The sequence below is a fragment of the Hemitrygon akajei genome, chromosome 8, assembly GCF_048418815.1.
Source record: "Hemitrygon akajei chromosome 8, sHemAka1.3, whole genome shotgun sequence".
NCBI lineage: Eukaryota > Metazoa > Chordata > Chondrichthyes > Myliobatiformes > Dasyatidae > Hemitrygon > Hemitrygon akajei.
Genome location: NC_133131.1, coordinates 110,527,724 through 110,553,250, shown reverse-complemented (window position 1 = coordinate 110,553,250; position 25,527 = coordinate 110,527,724). Strand labels below are relative to the sequence as shown.

Below are 25,527 nucleotides of genomic sequence, written 5' to 3'. Positions count from 1 at the left end.
ATTCATGAATTCCTCTATTGTATTTACCTCCACCACCTTCCCAGCAAATGTAAAAAAAAATCCCACACATCTCCTTTAAATTTACTCTCCCCTTAAGTGTTAGGGTATTGCCAATTAACAGTACACTGTCTATATCTTGCCTAGGTATGGGCCTGTCTAAAATATCTGATTCCACTATTTTTTATGGCAGCATCTTCTTGGTGAATATTTTGCTGCGTGAATATTTTCTCAAGTTCCCTTTAAAACTTCTTATCGCACCTTAAACCTAAACTCTCTTGTTTTTGATATTCCCACCTTTGGAAAAAGATTCTGACTACCTATCTTATCTGTGCCTCTTACAATTTTGTATATCACTATCAGGCCAACTCTTGGCATCCTTTGTTCCAGGGAAAGCAAACCGATAGCCAGATCCAACTAGTCAGCAGAAATAAAAATCCAAAAAATGTGCAATTGGAAAACATTTCCTGTCTTAAATCATTTTGTTTTAATAAAAATTCAAATAAATTGCATACTCTCACATATCAAATCCTTTACTGAAATAACATTTTATAACTTCAGTGCTGTTTATCTGCTAATTTAACTGCATTCTGACATTGATTCACTGTCTGAATCTGCTTTTTAATGCTATTGAAACAGTCTCAATGGAGATCTCACAAGATATTATCAGTATGAAAGTCTGTGTTCTGCTTTCTGGAATGAACTGATTACTGATTTAAATCTCATTATTGATTGTGATAGAGGAAAACTCTTGCTAAATTCTTAAAATGCTGAATAGGACAATATGCATATATGTGACCTTTAATTGGTACATAATCATTCAAATGCTCAATATTAAAATACATGTCCTCATTAGGTCCAATTCAAATAGATAATACCATAATTAGATATAAATTTCTTTGTATTTTAATGATTGCAAAAATTGATTTTGTATAATCAAATTGCTGAAATAATCTTGTGTGTGTGTGTGTGTGTGTGTGTGTGTACGTACGTATGTATTAAGGCCAACAATCCTAAATGTAGTAGAGGATATTCTTCGATCTGAAGCAGGATGCCAATTATTTTTTTGCTGACTGGGAATACAAGGAAATAGATATTTAAAAACACTGGTAAAATCCAGCAGGTTAGGCAGGGTTGGTAAAGAGAGAAACGAGAATTAATGTTTCAAATCAGTGACCTATCATCTGAAATAAACAACTATGGAATCGAAGGAAATAAAAAGAACCTTTGATCAAGATGTGATCTGACATGAAATTCCCCCTGTGCACAATATGCATTTTAAGACCATAAGATATAGGAGCAGAATTAGGCCATTTGGCCCATTGAGTCTGCTCTACCATTTCATCATGGCTGATCCATTTTCCCTCTCAGTTCCAAGCTCGTACTTTCTCCCTGTATCCCTTTAGGCCCTGACCAATCAAGAATCTATCAAGTTCTTACAGTTGCCTGTGGCAAGAATTCCACAGATTCACCATTCTCTGGCTGAAGAAATTCCTCCCCATCTCTGTTCTAAATAAGACACCTCTCTGTTCTGAGGCTGTGTCTGCTGGTCTTAGACCCCCCTACCATAGGAAACATCCTCTCCACATCCACTGTTTTGAGGCCTTTCAACATTTTAAGGTTAGACATGGGCATTTAGTGTATGACAGGACTCATGCAGTGAAGTAGACCATGATGGAAATTGTCTCTGAATTTCCATAGAAGGTGAGCAACTCTTTCATTGTAACTTCAGGTGAAGGATAAATAACTCCATTCTGACAAACATATTGTATTTGCAGTTAAGATTTTTGACCATTCTAGATTGACCCACATTTAGAATTGTTGGTTGGTCTGAAGATATACTGGCAGATTATTACCTTGGCAATGTGATTGATACCCAATGTGAATTTTGGAAGCTTCAAAATAGTTTGTTAATAATTTTAGGTACCACAACACAGTTAATCAGTTCTTGAGTACAGGACAGGAGAACACATTCATAATACACGTTTCTACTTTGCCATGCATATAGCAAGTGTATCTTTAACTTAATGATAGTTGTCTTAAGAGCTGAAATCAAACTTTAAGTCCCTTTCCCAGGCAATCCATGGGTTATGAATGTCTTACTTATGGAAACTACTACATAAGAATAGGAGTTCAATGTATACACATACTTTGTTTCTACAGATCACAGACTAGTAATTGTTCATTCCTCTCAGTTTTTTTGTTGTTTTCATGCCATTCCCTGTAACACTGTGAAGGTACAGTTATCATGTTGAGTGGATGCTCTGTATTTTTTGACGTGGTCAAAATTGACTTCCAGACAACTATAAAAGTGGAATCTGTTGTTACCCAGGGATAGCCCATTAGTTCAACCGTTACTTAATTTTATTATTGAACAATTCAGTCTTTTAATTAGGATTTCTGCCTAGCCCAGTGTTTGTGAAAAGTCTTGTGTCTCCTTTCAAATGTTAGCCTTGGTACCCTGGCAATCCAGAGGCTGGAATCATGGCCAACATTCATCAACCTCACTGTTTGTGGGAACTTATAGTGTGGAAATCGACTGTCCCCTCCGACAAGAAACATTGGAACCACTCCTTGAATCATAACGAAATGGTCTGGAACATCATGAAACATACTAGCTAATCGAGGTATTTATTTTTTAAGATAGCTATAGTCTGAGTTTCCAACTGAAACAGGTGAAGTGTCTTCTCACCCTGTTCATACTACACGGCTAAGCAGAGACAGAATGTGCCAAGCAATAGTCTATAAAATGTGTCTGACTTGCATAGGCTTTAATGTTGACATGTCACCATTTTAAGTGTGACATCTGGATTTTGCGATTTTAAATTCTAGGTTTTTTATCATTATGAGTTCTGATGAGTCATCAAGCTAATACATTATTTCTATCTCCATCATTTTCTATTTTTATTTCAGTTTTCCAGCATCTGCAGTCTTTTGACTTTAAATACAATTGTATCTTATGCTTTTGTAGCAAGGTATTGTAAGAAACTTGGAGCTGAGTGTTTTGACTGAAAAACAGAATACCTTACAAAACACCCCAACGAATGTCACGATTGTAGTTTTAGGATGTGATAGCAGAGGAGCAAGAAATGGGGGATAGGAAGTATTTTGCAATTCATACTGATGGCTGGCACCTGCCTTTATCACAGTCCACTGGCAGAGGAATACTTCCAGTGCTTGCTATTTTTAAATTGTGAGCCGGTGATAAATTTGTATCACTTCTTCCGATCCACGCTCGACAATTGCAAGTCAATTTTAATGGTTATTATGACCCATATAACCCCTTGTGACTGTGCTTCTGGCTTTTTTCAAGCTTATTCAACAGCAGGAACCTTATAGTTCATAGATGCATCAGTGGGTGGTTTACCAGGGTAAGCAGTTTTATGCCTTTTCACAGAACCTACTAGCTCCAGAATAAATGAGCATTGCTCTTTCAAATGGCAGGAATTCCCAAAGTCAAGTGCAAGCTTTGCCTGTGGCTAAGTGGTCCTGTAAGCTTCTGTGAGCAATACGTTCACCTTGATGAACTACAAAGGCTTCTACTCCAGCAATATACAGGTCATACAAGACTCTCGGAGTAGAACTGAGCAAACAAAATTAGGATGATTTTGCTATTGTAACAGTGTAAAACAGGTGATAGTAAATTGGTGATCTATTTTACACCTCCCAACTTTATTTTCACTGAAGTATCCCATGATATTGAATTCAATTACATTGCTAAGTTTCTCTTCAAACCGCATACTGCTGGATCACATCAATAAAATTGAATCAAATGCACACATTATTTTATCTTCAAGCTTGAGTTTAAAATCTAGGGGAGATAATTTGAAATCTGAATTTGAAACATTACATCAGAGAAAAAAAAACAGTTTATCATGAATTAAAAGTGAGAAAACTGTACATTACACTGGTTTTCCTTCAACTGGGACCTGCTTCAGACACATCACTCATTGAGAATGAAAGAACATGAGAAACATCAGCAGGGGTAGAGCAGTCAGCCTCTTGAACTGTCGTAACATTTAATAAGATCATGACTGGATAATTTTGACCTCATTACCACATTCCCAGTCTCTCCCCTTAACCTTTGACATCATCACTTCATATATCTGTCAACATTTATCCTCAATGTAACACGAGGGGGAGTTTCTTTACTCAGAGAGTGGTAGCTGTGTAGAACGAGCTTCCGGTAGAAGTGGTTGAGGCAGGTTCGGTATTGTCATTTAAAGTAAAATTGGATAGGTATATGGATAGGAAAGGAATGGAGGGTTATGGGCTGAGTGCGGGTCAGTGGTACTAGGTAAGAGTAAGTGTTCGGCACGGACTAGAAGGGCCGAGATGGCCTGTTTCTGTGCTGTAATTGTTATATGGTTATAATGTATTTCAGTGATTCCACCTCCATGGTTACCTACAGTAGGAATTTCCAAAGATTCATGACTTTCTGAAGGAAGAAGTTTCTATCTTAAATATATGGCACCTTCATTCTAAAACTATGCCTGCCAATCTATAACCTCCAATAGAAAAAAAAACATCCTGTCTAATATATCAATATTTTTTGAATATATAAAATAATATATTTTAACAATTTTACTAGAACAGAAATTAGCCTTACAGGGTAAGCCTTAGTAACCAGGTCTTTCTTCCATTTACTCTCTTTTCTTGATTAATGATCCTTCCCTTTCAATTTTACACAGGGACAGTTCCAATGAAGGGTCTTTGACCTACGTGGCAACAAACTGTTTCTTTTTCCACAAATATACAAAGGCTGTCAGATCCAAACGACTTTTCAGTCTTTAGTTTACTCAGTATTTACCCAGTTTCTGATCTGAAATGAGGCTCCAATTGCATGTATAGTACAGAAATGCAGAAGTGCAGCTCCTCACATCCTGAATGTGTCTCTAGCCCAGTGGCTTGCATTAAGTATTTTTTGTAGAATTACCTTCAGCACATCCCACATGATGCAGTTTGGAACTGGTCTGGAGGTTGGTAAAACAGAAAATTCAGAATTATTAATGGGATTTTGGCTGCTTCTGGACTGAAATATTAATCGTTACATTCTAAAAATGGAAGCATTTGGAATGTACTTAATTATACAGAGAGCAAATTAAATTATGGTACATCATAAAAGTGGACTCAAAGGACTTGAAATTATTTTGACAAATCTAATGGAATTTCTTGAGGTTGCAACTGGCAAGTAAGTAAAGGGCAACCGGTATATCTAGATTTTCAAAGGGGCATTTGGCAAGTTGCCACACAAAACAATTACATCATTAACTGAGCTTCATAAGTTTGGGTTAAGTGAAAGAGGACACAAAAATGGTATAAGTATTTACTGGTTCAGACTGGTATATACTATTAATAGTGGTAAATCACAAGATTCAGTGATGGACTTTCAGCTATTTGCAATCAGTATTGATGTCCGAAATGGAAGGAATAAGCATATTGTAAGGAAGTTTACTGATGATTTGAAAGTAGGTGGGACTAGAAGTTAGGAGGATGCAGAGTTTACAAGAGATTATGGATGGGCTATGTGAGTAGCCAAGGTGGCAACAGATTGAGTATGACGTGGGGAAATTTGAGCTTTATCATGTTGGTAAGAATACAATACTTTTTCTTCATTGTTGGAAAAGTAACAATGTGCTTGTGTACAGAATAAGCTGCGTGCTTTGGTGTAGGAAAGGCAGAAGGTTAACATGCAGTGGCAGCAAGCATTTCGGAAGCCAAGTGGGAGCCTTTACTGAAAGAGGGATGAAATACCAAAGTAATCTTGCTCCAATTGTATAGAGTTTTGATGGGATTGCATCTGGAACACCATATGCAGTTCTGCTATCTGTATTTAAAGGAGGATATACAGTACGTGCCTCGGAGCTAGTGTGGTACAGATTTAAAAATATGTAAGAATTTTTTTTGTTTCAGCTGGATTGGTTTACTTTCTCTGGAATTCAGAAGAGTGTGAGATGATATTGAAACAAAGTTCTGAATGGGATTGAGAAGATAAGTACTGTTAAATAGTTTGAGTTCAAAATCTAGTAGGGTATATTTTAGGACTGGGATTTAGCTATAAGGTGAAGTTTCCTTGCACAGAGTAATTCACAATAAAATGCCGGAAGATTCCTTCCCCTCCTTAACCTTCTTATTCTGGCTTCTGCCATCATCTTTCCAGTCCTGATGAAGGGTCTCAGCCTAAAACATCAATTGTTTATCCCGCTCCTTAGATGCTGCTTGACAGGCTGAGTTCTTCCAGCATTTTGTGTGTGTTGCTCAGGAATGTGATCAGTTGATTTCAGGTAAAAAGGGAATTGGGAGGTAAAGAAATTGAGAGACAAAATGGACATAAGACACAGTATCTGACATAAAAGAATGGTGGAAAAGATTCAGGAGACCTTTTTATCTTTGAGATACTGCAAATGTAGAGAGAAAACAATGTTGTTGGTATCAAGAAAAGAATTAAAGCCAGAAGCCTGATGGTAGGTGATCTATGAGATTGCTGGATGGATGGGAGGGATCGTTGAATCAATTTGGGGTTTTCAAAATCTGAAGAATCATTTCAACCTCTCAACTACATACAATGGTATCTTTTGTGAGAACATTGGAGTGTGGTTTGAGGAAAGCATTCAGGATGGTTGCAATAAAACATTCATAATTATAGTTAAGATGCTGTTACAGTGCATACTGCAAGAAGTTTAGTATTCCTTCTAGCTTTGCTCACTGATACTTACCAAGTGGAATTATCTGACAGGTGCCCTGAGTTCATTAATTAAACATGACACATAAATTCCAAGTTTTAATTCATCTCACCAGGAAAAAACTGTTCAACTATAATCTTCTCTTCAAAACACAAAGAAGACTGGATGGTATAGCTAGCATATAATTTTGACTTCTGAAATAACGATTTGATATTTTAACCACAAGTAAAACATTTCTTCAGACAGTGATGTTGACCGGGTAAATGAATGGAAGTTTGTTGCTATAATGCTTTCTCCAGGCAGTAAGTGCTCTTTATTAAGTCCACTGAGGGAATCATCTTTGGAGGAAAGGCTTGTACCATTTTATAATTCATTATGTTATAGCAAAAACAAAATAGGTTCCAAAATACAAAAATCAACTTAAAGATTTTATTTAAGTGCAAAAACTTAATTTTGTTTCTGTTGCAATATAATATATATGAAATTAAAAGTTTTGTCCATGCAGGAAACTGTTTTGCATAGAATTATTTCACAGCCTATTTATTAAAAAAATTGCTGATACTTTTCAAATTGAAGTTCAAATTCAGTTTATTGTCATTTAACTGTTCAGATGCATACTGACAAACAAACCAAAGTAACTCTGTATCAAGGTTCACAACACAGTACATACAACTCTCTCTGTCTGTCTGTCTGTCTGTCTCTCTCTCTCACACACACTCTCTCTCATACACACACACATACACGCACGCACATGCACATGCGCACATGCACCACAACACAACAAACTAATGTTACCACAAATAAATTAACAGAAAATAAGGTGCATTTATGACACAGTTTAAAAAGTAAACAGTATAATACTACTTGTGCTTCATATGTGATGCGATCTCAGTGGTAACAGAGAGTTTAGTAGTCTTATTGCCTGGGATAAGAAGCTGTTTCCCCATTGTCACAGTTCTTGTCCTAATACTACGGTACCCCCTGACTGATGATAGTGTGTCAAAGAGATTGTTGGCTGGATGGGAGGGATGATTGACAATGCTAAAGGCCCGGTGTACATAGCACTTCAAATAAATGTTTCTGATGGGTGGAAAAGAGACCCAGATGATCTTCTCAGCAATCTTGCAGTCCTTTGTAGGGCCTTGCAATCAGGTGCCTTGCAATTCCCATATCAGTCATTGATGCTGCTGGTCAGGACACTCTCAATAGTGCCACTATAAAAGTTGGTTGGACTAGGTGTGGGGAACCTTGCTCATTTCAATCTCCTGAAGTAGTGGAGATGTGGAGATGTTACTGCACTTTCTTGACAAAAAGGTGGTGTTGAGGGACCAAAACAGCTGTCGAGTTGTTGTGCTCACATCATTCTACCAGCTGCTCTACCTTGTCTCTGTATGCCAGTGAACTTGGCCAATACCTTGTAAAGCCTCAGCATCGCATCCATGCTTTTATATTCTTCTCTTTCAAAATGAATGTTAACATTGCATTTGCTTCCTTACCACTGACTCAACCTGCAAGTTAACCTTTAGGGAATCCTGTGCAAAGACTCCCAAATACCTTTGCACCTCTAATTTTTGAATTTTCTCCACATTTAGTCTGCTCCTTTCTTCCTTCCAACAAAGTACATGGCCGTACACTTCCCTATACTATATTCCATCTGCCGCTTCTTTGCTTATTCTCTCAGTCTGTCTAAATCCTTCTGCAGACTCCCTGCTTCCTCAACATTATCGGTCCCTTCATTTATCTTTGTATGGTCTTCAAACTTCGGCACAATGCCATCAATTCCATCATCCTAATCATTGACATATAATGTGAAAAGAAGCGGTCCTGATACCAACCCCTTTGGAACACCACTAGTCACCAACAGCCAACAAGAATAGGCTCACTCTATTCCCACTCTTTGCCACTTGCCAGAAAGCCAACCTTCTTTCCTGCTAGAATCTTTATTGTAATTCTACGGGTTTTTGCTTCATATATGACACTTTGTCAAAAGCCTTCTGAAATTCCAAGTAAATAACATGAACAGATCCTCCTTTGTCTATCCTGCCTGTTATTTCCTCAAAGAATTCTAGCAGATTTGCCAGGCAAAATTTCCCCTTAAAAAAACATGCTGACTTTGTCATATACTCCGGAACCTCATCCTTAATAATGAACTCCAACATCTTCCCAACCATTGAAGTCAAGCTAACTGGCTTATAATTTCCTTTCTTCTGCCTCTTTCCTTCCTAAAGAATGGAGTGACATTTGCAATTTTCCAGTCCTCTGGAATCATTCCAGAATCCAGTGATTCTTAAAAGGTCATTATTAATGCCTCCACAGTCTCTTCAGCTACCTCTTTCAGAACCCTGCCATTTAGTCTATCTTCAGACTTTTTAAGCTTCCCAAGCACCTTCTCCTTGTTAACAGCAACTACATTCACTTCTTTGTCCCTCATTACTGCCTCTCCAGTGTCTTTTTCCAACGGTCTGATCGGTCTGATATCCACTCTCACCTCTTTTTTATATACCTGAAATAAACATGTGGTAACCTTTTTTATATTATTGGCTTTCTATTTCATCTTTTCTCTCTTTATGGCTTTTTAGTTGCCTTCTGTTGGTTTCTAAAAGCCTCCCATTCCTAACTCATCCCACTAATTTTTGCCTTCCCTTTTGCTTTTATGCTGTCCTTGACTTCTCTTGTCAGCCACAGTTGCCTCATCTTCCCTTTAGAATACTTCTTCATCTTTGAGATGTATCTATACTGCATCTTGCAAGTTGCCTCCAGAAATAGCAGCCATTGCTATTCTGCCATCATCCAGAAGACCATAAGATATAGGAGCAGAAGTACACCATTCGGCCCATTGAGTCTGCTCCACCATTCAATCATGGCTGATCCAATTCTTCCAGTAATTCCAACTCCCCTGCCTTTTCCCCTATACCCGTTGATGCCCAGGCCAATCAAGAACCTAATTATCTCTGCCTTAAATTTTGGCCAGCTCCTCTCTCATACTTCTCTAATTCCCTTTAATCCACTATAATACTGATACATCTGACTTTATCTTCTCTTTCTCAAACTGCATGGTGAATTCTATCATATTATAATCACTGACTTACATTAAGCTTCCAAATCAAATCAGGTTCATTACACAATACCCAATCCAGAATGTCTTTTCCTCTTATTTTGCCCTCGTTCAAGAATTTTCCCCATTTTCTTCAGCTAGACAGATATATAACTACGGTCCTGGTGCAGCTGTAGTTGAAGGCAGCTTTATTATTCACCAACATGTTACAGTATGCAAGATGCCGGTGTAAAAGGCAATACTTCTTGGCGTTCTAACAAAAGGACATAACACCCCCAGTAGACTCAACCACAAGCTGCTCTAAAAAGCTGCCTCATAGGCATTCTACAAATTCCCTCTCTTAGGATCCAGCACCAACCTGATTTTCACAGTCCACTTGCATATTCAAGTCCCCTATGTTTATCATAACATTTCCCTTATTACATGCTTTCTCTTCCTCCCATTGAAATTTATATTCCACATCCTGGCTCTTCCATCGTCAGCCCTATCACTGCGGTTCTCATACCCCTGCCAATATATTTAAACCCTCCCCGACAGCTCCAGCAAACCTGCCCACAAGAATATTGGACCCTCTCGAGTTCTAGTGTAACCGTATATTTTGTACAGATCATACCTGAATTGCTTGAGGTGGTCTAGCAGTGGAGTCATGCATCAGTAGTGTGAACAGCAGTGGGTTCTTTAGTCAGCGGTCTGCATGCAGGAGTTAGTGTAACAGTTAAGTGGTCAGAGTATATGAAGCCTGAAGGTCTATCCACAACTTTTTTAAAAAAAACAACTGAAATGAGCAAATTCAGTCATATCCAAGAAAATGGTTGAAATCTTCTTGCAAAAGTTTTCTGTCCTGGATTGTCTGTTTGTATTAGCCACTGATAATTACTTCAATGACAGACAAAACTTTTTTGTAGATTCTTCGAAGTTGACATGCTCATAAATGCCATCTGTATCCAGTTAGGGCCTTAAGCGACAAAAAATATTATTCACTTTATGAGTTGGAAACTTAATTCTGAGGATATCACCTTCCCGTTCACTGACATATGGTTTTGACATTGCCCTTGGGTCTAAACTGCAGGATCTTTCCTCAATCTCCTCAGCACACAATCTCTGTGTGCAGAGTTGACTTCTAGCTTGCATAATGTTGGAACTTGGGTGGCTGCCAAAGTCCCTGATGACTACATGTTCAGCTGCAGCTCCTGACAGATTGCGTGATCGCCCTGAAGCAGTACATGGATTTGTGCTGGAGGATTTGCCATGCTAAGGATGTTGTAGATAACACATTTAATGAGTTGGTCATATCACAGTTTAAAGGTGTAGAAAAAAATAGGGAAAGGATTGACAGGCAGAGCAGTAGCAGGAAAGTAGTGCAGGAGATTCCTGTGGTCATCTTCCTTCAGAACAAATATACTACTTTGGATTCTGTTGGGGGACATGGCTTATCAGGGAAAGGCAACAGTAGGCAGGGTCACGGCACAATGAGTGTTTCTGCTGCACAGTAGGGCAGAAAGAAAGTGGCAGAGCTATCTTGATAGAATATTCCACAGTAAGAAGAATAGACAGGGTCTTCTGTGGCCGCATATAAGACTCTCAGTTGGTATGTTTCCTCTTTAGTGCAAGGGTCAGAGACATCTCAAGGCATCTACAGGGCACTCAGGAAGGTGAGGATGAACAGCTAGTAGTTGTAAGTGCATGTAGCTACCAATTATATGGGAAAAAAGTGAAATGAGGTTTCACAAGCTGAATTTAAGGGGCTAGGAGATAAATGAAAAGATAATAACCTCAGGGTTACCACCTGTTTCACGTGCTAGTCAGAGTAGGAAAAAGCAGCATTGTTAGGATGAATTGGCTTGAGCAGTGGTACAGGAGGAAGGGTATCAGATTCCGAATGCACTGGAACCAGTTCTGTTGATTTAGGACCTGTACAAACTGGACAGTCTACATCTGGGTAGGACTGGGATCAACAGGGAGATTATTTGTTAATGCTTAAAGGGTGTTGGAAAAGATAAAAAGTAGTATGGCAGGAGAATCTATGCAGAATGACAGAGGGAAGCAATGCAGAGACCGAAGTGAAAGTTAGCAAAGAGGAAGTAAGTGTGGAGTACCCAAAAGGCAAATGCAAAGGACACAAAGATTACTAGATTATAAAAGGAGAATTAAGCGTAGGAAACTTTATTTGAATGCCTGTACTGTTCAGAATAAGATCAGTGAACTAGTGGCACAAATCAGTACAAAGAAGTAGGATTTAGTGACCATTACAGAGACATGGTTTCAGGATTGAGATAATCTGGAATTAAATATCCAAGGGTATCAGGTATTATGGAAGGAGAGGTAGGAAAGTAAGGGATGTGGCTAGTGCTATTAATTAAGAATTTGATCAGGGCTATAGGAGTGAGACTATATAAAATGGAAAGAGCAGTGTGTTAAGTCTATTTGAATAAAGATTAGAAATAATAAGGGGAAAAAATTACTGGTGGGAGTTGTCTATAGACCATCAAGTAATCGCATCACAGTGGTTCAGTCAATAAGCCAAGTAATATCTGATGCATGTAGGAATGGAACCCCAGTTGTCATGGGGCACTTGAAATTGCACACAGATTAGACAAATCAAGTTGGCCGAGGACTTCATACAATATCTGTGACAGCTTTTTTGGACAGCATGTAAGCAAATGGTTCTCTTACTGGTACTGTGCGATGAGGCAAATAAAATTAATGAGGCTGCAGTAGATATCACACCAGACAGGATTATGTGAGGAATGTCAGGAAGAGGAGTCTGTAGAACATGTAATTCTGAGTTGCAGGATGTATGGGATACAGAGAGAGATGATGAGAATTAATCTAAGGGAATTGGGGGTGCAGGAATTCACATTAAAAGGGTTACTGGGCATGGGTGAGAGAGCACAGTTCAGGGTACTTTTAACTTTCTTAAGGGATACAGGGTTTTTTTATAGGATATGATGGATAAGCAGGAATAGGGTACTAGGATGGCCAAAGAAGGAAGGATAAGGTGTAGATTAGGATATATGTATGTGTGTGAATGGATGAAAGGATTTAGAATGTAAGTCTATCGTCTGATCCACACTCTGGAGCAGAAGGTGGCGGTAATGCACCATTAAGCTGAGTGTCAACAGCCGTAAAAGAAGAAGAAGGAAGGAAGACATCCTCTTGGAAAGAGTGATCACTGTAGGATTGGATTTCTTTAACAATTGGAGGGTGCAATAGTTCAATCAGAAGCCATGGTAATATGCCTGAACAAGGGTGATGACAGTGCTAAGTTGGCTTGTGTAGACTGGGATGCAGTGGTGAAACGGTGAAAGACTTTTGAAGAGATTTTTCATGGAGATTCCAACTAAAAGCAAGGACAGCAAGGCTGGGGAGAGACAACTTTATCTTATTTTCAGAAAATAAAAGAAGGTTTCAAACTAAAAGCTCATGCACACAAAGTTGCCAAGAGTAATGCAAAATTGGAAGATTAGCAGAAGTTTAAAAAGTGACGAGAACCACTAAGCAGGCATTAAAGAAAGGGAAGATAAATTATGAAAGTAAACTGCTTCAATATAACCATATAACAATTACAGCACGGAAACAGGCCATCTCGGCCCTTCTGGTCCATGCTGAATGCTTACTCTCATCTAGTCCCACCTACCTGCACTCAGCCCATAACCCTCCATTCCATTCCTGTCCATATACTTATCCAATTTTACTTTAAATGACAATACCGAACCTGCCTCTACCACATCTACTGGAAGCTCGTTCCACCCAGCTACCACTCTCTGAGTAAAGAAATTCCCCCTCGTGTTACCCTTAAACTTTTGCCCCCTAATATTACAGTAATATACATTACTGTACCGAAGTCTTAGGCACGTATCTATAGCTAAGAAGCCTAAGACTTTTGCATAGTGCTGTAGTAATTTTATGTATTGCACTGTATTGCTGCCTCAAAAAAAAACAAATTTCTTGACATACGTGAGTGATGATAAACCTAATATGGTTTATAGACTGAGAATAAGAAAGGGGCAGGGAGAGAGGAATCATGATTGGGAAAAGGGGAAAGGAGAGTGTAGGGTGTAGGAAGCAAACAGAGAGACATTCTGTATTTATCAATAAACTAATTGTTTGAAATCAAATGACCTTGCCTGTTGCCTCAGGGTTGGGTGTGTCTGCACCTGCACCACCTTGGCCCCTGGCACTCCTTCTCTAGCACCTGTCCCATACCGGTTCAGCAGTGTGCCACCCTTGCCATTCCCAACAGTCATGGCTCCCGGCAGATTTACAAACCCACTCTCCACTCCACATTGATAAATACAATAATATGCAAACGTTTTAGGTAGCTTAGCTAAATCAGGTGCCTTGCACAGTACTGTATAATAACAAGTAGTAAAATGTTTATAATTATATAAAGTGGAAAAGGATGGATAAAGTTAAAGTGGGTCTCTTGGAAAACAAGAAGGGGAATAAATATTGGATGATCTTTACTTATGTGGAAATAGCTGAGGCCTTGAATGACTATCTTGATTTGGTCTTCATGGTGGAGGCTACTCTGACATGCCTAAGAGAGAGATTATGGATGCGATGGGAGGTGAGATCATCGATACAATCACTGTCAATGATGAGGTACATTAATGGTTCTAAAGGTAGACAACTTCCCTGGTCCTGATGGGATGCATTCCAGGATACTTAAAAGAAATGGTGCAAGTTATAGTAGTTGTGTTTGTGATAATTTATCAAATTTCTCTGGACTCTAGCCAGGTCCCAGTAGTCTGGTAGATAGTAAATGCCATGGCACTATTTAAAAAAAAAAAGATGGGTGAAAATAGGCCATTTAACTTAATGTATGTGGTTGGGAAAATTCTGGAAGCTATCATCAATGAAGAAATAATGAGAGATCTGGACAAAAGTAGTTTCATCAGGCAGATAAAGCATGGATTCAGCAAAGGCAGGTCCTGTTTGACAAATATACTGAAGTTTTTTGAGGATATAATGGAACAGATGGATGTTGCATACTTGGATTTCCAGAAGGCGTTTGACAAAGTGCTACATAAAAGACTTATTAATAAGATAAGGATGCATGGAGTTGGGGATAATGTAGTAGCATGGATAGAGGATTGGTTAACCAACAGAAGGTAGAGAGTTGGGATAAATGGGTGGTCCTCTCGTTGGCAATCAATGGAAAGCAGAGTGCCACTGGGGTTGGTGCTGGTTCCGTGACTGCTCATGATATACTATATATTAATAATATAGAAGACAGGACCAAGTGTGGCTTATCTAAGTTTGCTGATGACACTAAATTGAGTAGACAATCAAATTATGCAGAGAGATATAGATAGGATAGGCAAGGTTAGGCAAATGGAGTTCAACATTGGTTGACATGAGGTTATCCACTTCGGAAGGAAAAATAAAGGCTGAGATAATTATTTAAAAGTTCTAAGATTACAGCATTCTGTTGTGCAGAGGGAATTTGGAGTGCTTGTGTTTGCATTGCAAGGTCTCAGCCCAAAATGTCCACTGTTTATTCACTTCCACTGATGATGCCTGACCTGCTGAGTTCTTCCTGCATTCTGTGTATGTTGGTCTAGATATCCAGCATCTGCAGAATCTCGTGTTTATTGAAGGCAGTCTATTCTCAACCATTAGTAGTGGCTCATACAACAATGTATCTAAAGTTATATCATGTGATAATCTTAAATATGCTCTCATACTTATGTAAGAATCTCCTCCCTCATTAACTCCTCATGTATTCAGTCTCAAGGTTTCCGCATCTGCAGATTTTCTCGTGTTAATCTGTTAATTGTCCTTGAATTGTGCTTTGCTAAATTAATTTCACCCTTCTGGACTAACAGTCCTGCCTTTGAAGTGTTGAAGTCAGATAAAATTTATCTTCTCCTTGAATTAGTTGTAGTTAATTTAATGACCATAAGCAGCTGCTGTTAGCTTCAGTGAGAAGGTATAATTTGGAAAAAGAAATTAAATGCCAATTCAGCCTGGCTCATACCATTCACTTATAATGGAAATGCAGTTGGAAGAGACTGGCTGATCCCCTCTCACTTATTGTATTTTTGAAAAGGCTGCCCTGCTCCATTTTTATAAGCTTCCTAATTATATTGTTTTATTTGGGCATCCCAAGAAAACCTCCAATGAGCTTTAATGGGTTTCTCAGTTAGAAGCATGTAGTCATAATACCATGGATGGTAACTTCGCACTATTGGCTTCTGAGCCAGATTCATCGGGTTGGTACATTTACAGCACTACTTACTACCAAACCAATGTGTTTTCCATTACAAGCCCAACAAACTTGACTGTTTCTAGTTTTAAGACTACTACCTCTCACTGTCTTGCTTTCTATATCTCTGTCCACTCCTTTCAAAATCAATCCTCACCCTCTGGTAATTTCTATTCTGATGTCCAATTTCCTTTGGAGACACAAGAAGCTATTAATACCGGAGCCTGGAGCAAAAACTGAAGTGAACCCAAACCATCAACAATGCCTTTGCCTCCAGTGATGCTGCTCGACCCACTGAGTCCTTCCAGCAGTTTATATTTTGCTCTGACTTCCCTTTTCATTGGCTGTAACCTGTTGGGCAGGCTTTCGCACATAGATACAAAACTCTCAGAGTAAAGCTTTAAGATATATAAGGACACATCCCTTCACAGCCTTATGAACTTTCTTTTAAATATCAGAGACATTGACTGTTTTGTCACACTATTGTACTTTCCATCCTTGTCTCTTCTGTCTGGCTTTGTTTATTTGCGCCTCTCTGGAGATATTGTCAGCTGTTGCTTCATGGTGATAAGTGTGGATCACTCAATAAAATATTAGAAGTGAGGCTGATGATCAGTAAACGAGACATAAACTAAAAGACCTGAACCTATTTAACATGGATCTATGTCTAGTTTTCCAAGTAATAAAGAAGATTGCATTTATAAAACTCATCTCGATGAATAGCAATCGCAGTCCTGAGATGGTTCAGGCATGTGGCTATATTTGTCACAGCTGAAATGCTAGATCAAATTTTGCAGTAAAAATAATAGTAAAGCTATGAACACACACAGTTAATAAAGAATAAATCAGACATCAATATCTAGCAACTGCAGTCATACTGTTGAAACGGGAATCAGGAAGGTGACAGTCGCTGATTTGCTGTGCTTCTTTATTTGTTTTGATCTGATGGGATCTCACTGGGATATTCACCTTCAATATTATTATTATATAATATATTATGTATATTAAATATTGCTAAAAATCAATGTTTAACTGAGGTATATTTTCATTTTTCAGCCTTAAATTTATGTATTATTAGAAAAATAAAGTATTTTATATTGTATCATTTATCTTTTTCATGATTTCATCCTTCATTCTCTTCTTGTTTTGCTTTCCATAAATGATCTGATATTGACTTTAATGTTCCATTTTTTTTCTATTAGTTCACACTGGATGCTTCATTGAATATTGTTAAGGTTGAGGATAATAGCACTCAAATAGCCTCTTCTAGTATGTGGCATTGTTTTAGGTTATTAATCCTTTTAAGCTCCAAAACAATGCAAAAAGAAAATCCTTGGCTGTGGGCAAGTCTAATGAATGGGTCCACCATTTTTTTCATTGCTGATTGCAAAATTTTGCCTAAAAATTATCAAAATGAAATAATTATGAAGTAGCACATGTGAACTGCTCATTGTAACTGAAGTATTTTGTTAAATTATCTTCTAAGTAATTAGAATCAGAGTCAAGTTTAATATCACCGGCATATGTCGTGAAATTTGTTATCTTGCAGCAGCAGAACAATGCAATACAAGACAATATAGAAACAAGTAAATCAACTGCAGTGTGTGTATATATATGTATAGATAGGTAGTTAGATTTAAAAAGTGCAAAAACAGAAATAATAAAAGTAAGGTAGTGTTCAAGGGTACAATGTCCATTAAGGAATGGGATGGCAGAGGGGACAAAGCTGTTCCTGAACTGCTGAGTGTGTGTCTTCAGGCTTCTGTACCTCCTTCCTGATGGTAACAATGAGAAGAGGGCATGTTCTGGATGATGGGAGTCCTTAGTAATGGATGCCACCTTTCTGAGGCACCGCTCCTTGAAGATGCCTTGGATACTGCGTAGGCTGGTAAACATGATGGAGCTGACTAACTTTATAACCTTCTGAGGCCTGGTTTGATCCTGTGCAGTAGCTCCCCCATACCAGAGATTGATACAGCCTGTCAGAATGTTCTGTCTGGTACATCTGTAGAAGTTTTCGAGTGTCTTAGGTGACAAACCAAATTTTCTCAAACTCCTAACAAAATATAGCTGCTATCTTGCCTTCTTTATAGCTGCATCAATATGTTAGGACCAGGTTAGATTCTCAGAAATCTTAAAATCCAGGAACTTGAAATTGCTCACTCTCTCCACTTCTGATCCACCTTTGAGGATTGGTTCATGATCCCTTGCCCTACCCTTTCTGAAGTCCACAATCAGTTCTTTGGTCTTACTGATGTTGAGTGCACAGTTGTTGCTGTGACACCACTCATTAAGCTGATAATTCTCGCTGCTGTATGCCCTCTTGACTCCATCTGATATTCTGTCAACAATGGTTGCTTCATCAGCAAATTTATAGATGGCATTTGAGCTGTGCCTAGCCAGACAGTCATGTGTATACAGAGAGTAGAGCAGTGGGCTAAGCACACATCCCTGAGGTACGCCAGTGTTGCTTGTCAGCGAAGTGGAGATGTTATTTCCAATCCACAGAGATGTGGTAATCTGGATAGGAAGTTGAGGATCCAGTTGCAGTGGGAGTTACAGAGGCCCAGGTTCAGTAGCTTTTAGTTCAGAACTGTAAGAAAGATGGTGTTGAACACCAAGCTGTAGTCAATAAATAGCATCCGGGTGTAGGTTTCTGTATTAGCCAGGTGTTGTAAGGCTGTGTGGAGAGCCATTGAGATTGCATCTGCCATAGGCCTTTTGTAGCAATAGGCAAATTGCAGTGGGTCCAGATCCTTGGTGAGGCAGGAGTTGATTCTAGCCATGACCAACCTCTCAAAACATTTTGTCACTGCAGATGTGAGTGCTACTGGATGATGGTCATTAAGGCAGCTCACACTACTCTTCTTGGGCACTGGTATAAACGCTGCCCTTTCGAAGCAGATGGGAACTTCCAACCATAGCAATGAGAGGTTTGAAAATGTCTTTGAATACACCTGCCAGTTGTTTGGCACAAATTTTCAGAGCCTTACCAAGTACTCTATCAGGGCCTGTTGCCTTGCGATGGTTCACCCTCCTAAAAGACAGCCTGACATTGGCCTCTGAGACGAAGATTACAGGGTCACCAGATGCAGCAGGAATCTTCACAGCTGTAGTTATATTCTCCCTTTCAAAGCAGGCATAAAAGGTGTTGAGGTCATCTGGTAGAGAAACATTGCTGCTGTTCATGCTATTTGGTTTCGCTTTGTAGGAAGTAATGACATACATCTGATGTTACCTCCAACCTCTCTCGGAATTGTTTCTTCGCTCTTAAAATAGCCCTTTGCAAGTTATACCTGATTTTCCTGTATAGGCCTGCTGCACCAGAATTAAATGCCACAGATCTAGCCCTCAGCAGATGGTGAACATCCTGGTTCATCCATGGCTTTTGGTTTGGAAATGTACAGCAAATTTTTATAGGCACCCACTCATCCGCATAAGGTTTTAATGAAGTCAGTGACAGCTGTGGTATAATCATCCAGACTCAAAGATGATTTCCTGAATACAGTCCAGTCCACCAATTTGAAGCAGTCCTATAAACGCTTCTGTGCTTCCCTTGTCCATTCCTGAAATAAAACCTAATAATATGCTGTGATACTTTCTATACAGTAGTTTTTTTATAGTGATAGTTTCAGTTCAAGGCACATATAGTACATATAAGATCGTAGTAAACATGCAGTCACATGAAAATATATACATCTCAAATTTCTAATGACATGTCACTTAGGACATGTCCTGTAAATTGATGGTGCACAGGTGTTGTTGGCAAGAACATCCTCAGCAGTCCGCAGATGAACGTACACACACACACACTCACTTTAGCTTGTCTTCCACTGAACAAAAACTGGGGGGGGGGGGCACCACCAAGGGCAGGAGGCAGCCCCAATCTACCTTATCGATGTAAAGCCACACCACCTCCAGTGTCTGCCCTCCCTGACCACTGAAACAGGCAAGCCTGAAGCATGAGGTCCATTTCTCACTACAACCAAGGGCACAAAGTTCCCTGACATCATTCTCACCAATAAACCACTGAACTGGACGTGCAGTATTCCACATTGCCAATGTCCAACAGGGTCTTGCAATCACAAGATAAACATTCAAGACAATCACATGCTGTTAGACTGCACACCACCTCTGCGCACTGATTCCAATGCCTTTCCATAGCAGGCGGTAACATGGTCCGCACTAAGTCCAACTCCTCCACTAGCAACTCATTGATGGGGTAGTCCCACATCACTTTTAGTTCTTAATTTCCAGCATTATCTTGCAATTGTAAAACAAAAGCTTTAAAAAAGGCAAAAACATTTTGGTTGGCCTGGGAGAGGCCATCACGTCCAAGCTCACTATCATCTTACTGGTTGGGCAGAGCAATAAATTTTGAACTTGTTTTGACTCTGCAGTGGTTGTGACATTGTCTATTCTTACAATGCCTTCCACAATGTTTACTTAGTACTGACATGACTATTGAATTATCTGCAACTACATTTTTCTACAGACTGCCTGCAGTTTTCAATATGCTAAATATTTTCTTTCTCTCTGTTTCAGGGGCAGATGTTATCAACTTCGATGGTTACAGTCTATTGTCCTACAGGTTTAAAAACAAGAAAATGAAAACCTTAAAAGATATCATTTCCCTGAAGTTTAAAACATCTGAGAATGAAGGCATTATATTCCATGGAGAAGGACAACAAGGGGATTACATTACACTTGAAATAAAGAAAGCAAAGCTGATTCTTCGTGTCAACTTAGGTAATCTATATTTCATCAAAATTATCAGACAATAGTTGACACCATTATAGAAAGTCATTGGCATCTGTTCCTATGAGCAAGTATGTATAACAAATCTTGATTAGGCATTGGTCCAAAATTATCAGTTTTGCTGATGAGATTATTAGTGTTTGTTACCATTATTGTGCTAACAACTTGTCATCTGCAGAGGTACAGTTAAATGCAGAAATGTGGAAGTTGCTTTGAGTAATACGCTGTTCCAACAATGAGTGAGGTATTGTAGCTTTCAAAAATGCCATCAACACAGAATCAATGATTATTGATGTACCGCCATTCTTCTGTGCCATTCTCATTGTAAGATCATTGAAAATATCAACACTTGCTGATTGAGAAGCTGCCAAGTTTTTTATGTTGTACAAAGTCATACGTAACAATGAACACCAGACCCATTACAAGTTGCAATTAAGGATGGGCATTAACAGTTGGCCTTGTTAATGACAACTGCACCTTATATATGAATATAATAAAATCTCTCACTGGAGTAGAAACTTGAAGATGAATCTTGTTTACATAAAGGGTAATTGTTTATGCTTATAAACTGAGGCCTTGCTTTGCCAATCCAAAAACATTTAGTTCAAGTCTAAATGTGTTTCTAGTAGTAAGCTAAATAATCAGATGTATCTATGTAGTTCCTTTAAAAAAGCATTTTGAAGATTGGAGGGTCTACTTGTAAATGGTGCTCTCAGACCTCTGGATGAAATTAGTTTTCTCTCTAAACAATTTGTTTATACTGTATTCCTCATAAAACTGACTAATTTAGTATTCGATGACAGCTCAGAATTTAAGATGAGCTATGAAATTTCAGAACTATAAGTAAGAACACAAGAGGCAAAAGTTAATCACGATATCAATTAAGCTCTTCTGATTTTGTTGAAAACCATTAACGATTTGGTTTCCAAAAATGTGTGTGTGTGCACATATGTATACACTTTGCAGCCCATATACATTTTGCAGCCCATATTTTTTAATATCATACCTTTATGCAGAATGTGGATAGGACAAGTGTGATTTGTATAAAATGTTGAAAAGCAGTAATTACAATGAACCCAAAAGTAACCTTGTAAATTGTGTTCCTGTAGCTGATGATCTTATTAGTTCATTGTAGGTTTTGTCCCGCAGTATTACTCAAGATCCATCTCAAAAATAATACTGAGCAGCCAGAATGACATGATTTTACTGCTTCAATTCAGATAATGGTACACCGTTTTTACATAAGCATCTAATACATGTGGAGATGCCACCTTTTTAAAGAGCACAGAATGATACAGAAAGCATTTTCAATAAATAGAATAATTTATTCAGAGATCAAACTACTATAGTGGAACTTAAAAATGCAGTCATTGAGCCAAAGCACGTTTCCAGTGTCATAACCATGCTGAATAGTTATCTTCTTCTTGGGAGACTTAATCATGGAGGGAAAAAAGAAATAGCTAACTAAGAACAGTATGAATAGTTAAATTTTAAAAAAAGAAATGGAACTTCTTAGAAATGTTTTGGTGATTAATGTGTCCAGCAAAATTTCAGTAATTAGGAAGCCAATGGAACATGGTAACTTACCATCAGAAAATTGTTTTGCTTTTGATAGTTAGCAGCCAAAAATCAGAATCAGAATCAGCTTTAATATCATCGGCATATGTCATGAGATTTGTTGACTTTATGGCAGCAGTACAATGCACAATACATAATAATAGAGAAGAAAACAGTGAATTACTGTATATACTGTATATAAAATTTACTTATTTAAATTGTTAAATTAAATAAATAGTGCAAAAACTAGAAAGTAGTGAGGTAGCGTTCATGGGTTAAACAACCATTCAGAAATTTGATGGCAGAGGGGAAGAAGCTGTTCCTGCCTCATTGAGCGTGTGTCTTCAGGCTTCTGTACCTCCTCTTGATGGTAGCAAAGAGAACAGGGCATACATGAATGGTGAGGTCCTTAGTGATGGACACTGCCTTTTTAAGGATTCACTTGTTGAAGATGTTGTAGATACCACGGAGGCTAGTGTCCATGATGGAGCTGACTAATTTTACAAGTTTCTGCACCTTACTTTGATCCTGTGCAGTAGCTCCCACCCCCATACCAGACGGTGATATAGCCAGTTAGAATGCTCTCCACAGTATATCTGTGGAATTTTTCGAGTGTTTTTGGTGAAATACCAAATCTTCTCAAACTCCTACTGAAATATAGCTGTTGTCATGCCTTCTTTGTAGCTGCATCAATATGTTGGGTCCAGGTTAGATCCTCAGAAATATTGTCCTCCAGGAACTTGAAATTGCTCACTGTCTACTCCTAATCCCTGTATGAGGACTGGTGGGTATTCCCTCTTCTTACTCTTTCTGAAGTAAACAAACAATTCTTTGGTCTTAATGACGTTAAGTACAAGGTTGTTGCTGTGACACCACTAAGCTAGTTGATATATCTTGCTCCTGTATGCCCTTGCGTCACCTTCTGAGATTCCGCCAACAATGGTTGCATCATCAACAAATTTATTGATGCATTTGAGTTGTACCTGGCCACACAGCCATGGGTGTAGAGAGAATAGGACAGTGGGCTAAGTACACATCCCTGAAGTGCGCCAGTATTAAATATCAGCAAGGCAAAGATGCTGTCTCCAATTCGTGTGATTGCGGTCTTCCAGATAGGAAGTTGAGGATCCAGTTGCAGAGGAAGGTAGAGGCCCAGGTTCTGGAACTTTTTAATCAAAACTGTAGGAATGATTGTGTTAAATGCTGAGCTGTAGTCAATAAGCAGCATCCAGATATCAGAACTTGTATTGTCCAGGTGATCCAAGGCCTCTTGAAGAGTCAGTGAGATAGTGTCCAGCGTAGACATGTTGTGGTGTTAGGCAAATCGCCGAGGTTCCAGTTCCTTTCTGAGAAAGGAGTTAATTCTAGCCATAACTAACCTCTCAAAGCACTTTATCCCCACAGATGTAAGCGCTACTGGATGATGGTCATTAAAGCAGCTCACTCTGCCTCTGATGTTCAAAGACATTTTCAATCTCTCATTGCTACATTCTGAAGTACTCTGCTCTTCTTGGGCACTGGTATAATTGCTGCCCTCTAGAAGCTGGTGGGAACTTCCGACTGTAGCAATGAAAGACTGAAAATGTCTTTGAACACCCCTGCCAGTTGGTTGGCTCAGGTTTTCAGAGCCCTACCAGATACTCCACTGGGCCCTGCCACCTTCTGAGGGTTCACACTCCTGAAAGACAGCCTGACATCAGTCTCTGAGACAGAGATAACAGGGCCACTGGGTGCTGCAGGGATCCACATAGCTGTAATTTTATTCTTCCTTTCAGAGCAAGCAGAAAAGGCATTGAGTTCATCTGGGAGTGAAGCATTACTGCCATTCATGATGTCAGGTTTTGCTTTGTAGGAAGTAATGGCCTGCAAACCCTGCCAGAGTTTGCTTGCACCCGAGTTTGCATCTAACCTCATTCAGAATTCTTCCTTAGCTCTGGAAATAGCCCTCCACAAATTTTACCATTTCTTGTACAGAGCTGACCTCGGTCACCAGACTTGAATGCCACATATCAAGCCCTCAGCACAGGTGATCTGGTAGAAGTACACACCTGCTCTCAGACTTGTCTTTCTCATATCATTCAGTTACAAGAGCACTAAACTTTGTCGATTTGTTACTCTAAGTTTATAATTAAAACTATTGGAGCTAGCTTATAAAATGCTCTAAATTGTATTGTCAAGAAATGACAGTTTGTGAAATTGAAGATAGATTGTCAGGTTTATCACATTCTGACAAGAGGTCAAGTCACCTTTCTATTTCTGACATTTTGGGTCTGATTTCAGACTGCCAACAAATGCAGAACTTGCCTTTAGTCTTTAGTATAGATGGAATCTGTTAAAGTTGAGCCATTCCATGCAGTTTCCTCTGTTGTATTTGGCCTGTAGTTATGCCTTTCTGATGTCAATGCATGGTTTATTGTTTTCTAGAGTATACATTTGAAGTTTGAGTGAAATGTGGAAGATGAATACATTAAATTATTCAGTGTGTCTGAAGTCAAAGTGGTAGAGTTGTTTCTGGTCTAGGGAAAATTTCAGACAGCAATAGCTTTGCAGCTGTGGAAAAAGTAGATATGTAACCTCGCGTAGAATGGGAATGCGTAATAACTGAATCTATTCCTGTCCCCTCCAACTTCCACACAGTCGTGGGGGATCAGACTGAAATCTCTGAATTAAATAATTGCAGATGTCAACCGTGAAGTACATTGTTCGAATTCCTCTGCCCTGATCAGTAATTATGTCGACTTATGATCTGTTATTGTACTTGCAGCGAAATATGGTTCAGTGTGAGAGGTTGGGAACATCATCGAGTATCTCTTGTTTTGTGGTGCCCTGGAAAATAGGTGTGGTGAACTACATATACCTGTGTCTGGACACGCCCCCTGATGACTGCTCCTGTGGCTTCTCCCACAGACCCCTGTATAAAGGTGATGGAGGTCTGAGCCCGGCCTCTCAGTCTCCAGGATGTAGTATAGTGGTCACTCACTGCTTGTTCCTTCTTCCAGTCAATAAAAGCCGATACCTCGCTTTTACGTCTCAGAGTGAGTTATTGATGGTGCCTCAATAGGGATATCATTGATTCATTTCTTTCTTTCTTTGAGTCAATGACTCAATACTTCCTAAGGAGTTTGGAGGATTTTTGCTTTTCCCAGTTCCATTAAACGTTTTTCAGTAATCAGTGCATGCAGATGAACTAACGACTGAGTTAAATTGTTTAACTTTTAAATGGTGTAGCATATAATGACATTGATAAATCATTATTTCCAAGATCT

General features: G+C 38.9%; 1 protein-coding gene across 2 annotated transcripts in view; it reads left to right on the top strand.

Moving 5' to 3' along the window:
• LOC140732153 (contactin-associated protein-like 2) overlaps nt 1-25,527 on the top strand; it is a 1,811,541-nt gene that overhangs the window by 786,824 nt on the left and 999,190 nt on the right. For both annotated transcript variants that reach the window (XM_073054373.1, XM_073054374.1), the window contains exon 5: nt 20,492-20,695. In XM_073054373.1, the coding sequence (XP_072910474.1) occupies nt 20,492-20,695 (204 nt within the window). The remainder of the gene's footprint in view (nt 1-20,491; nt 20,696-25,527) is intronic.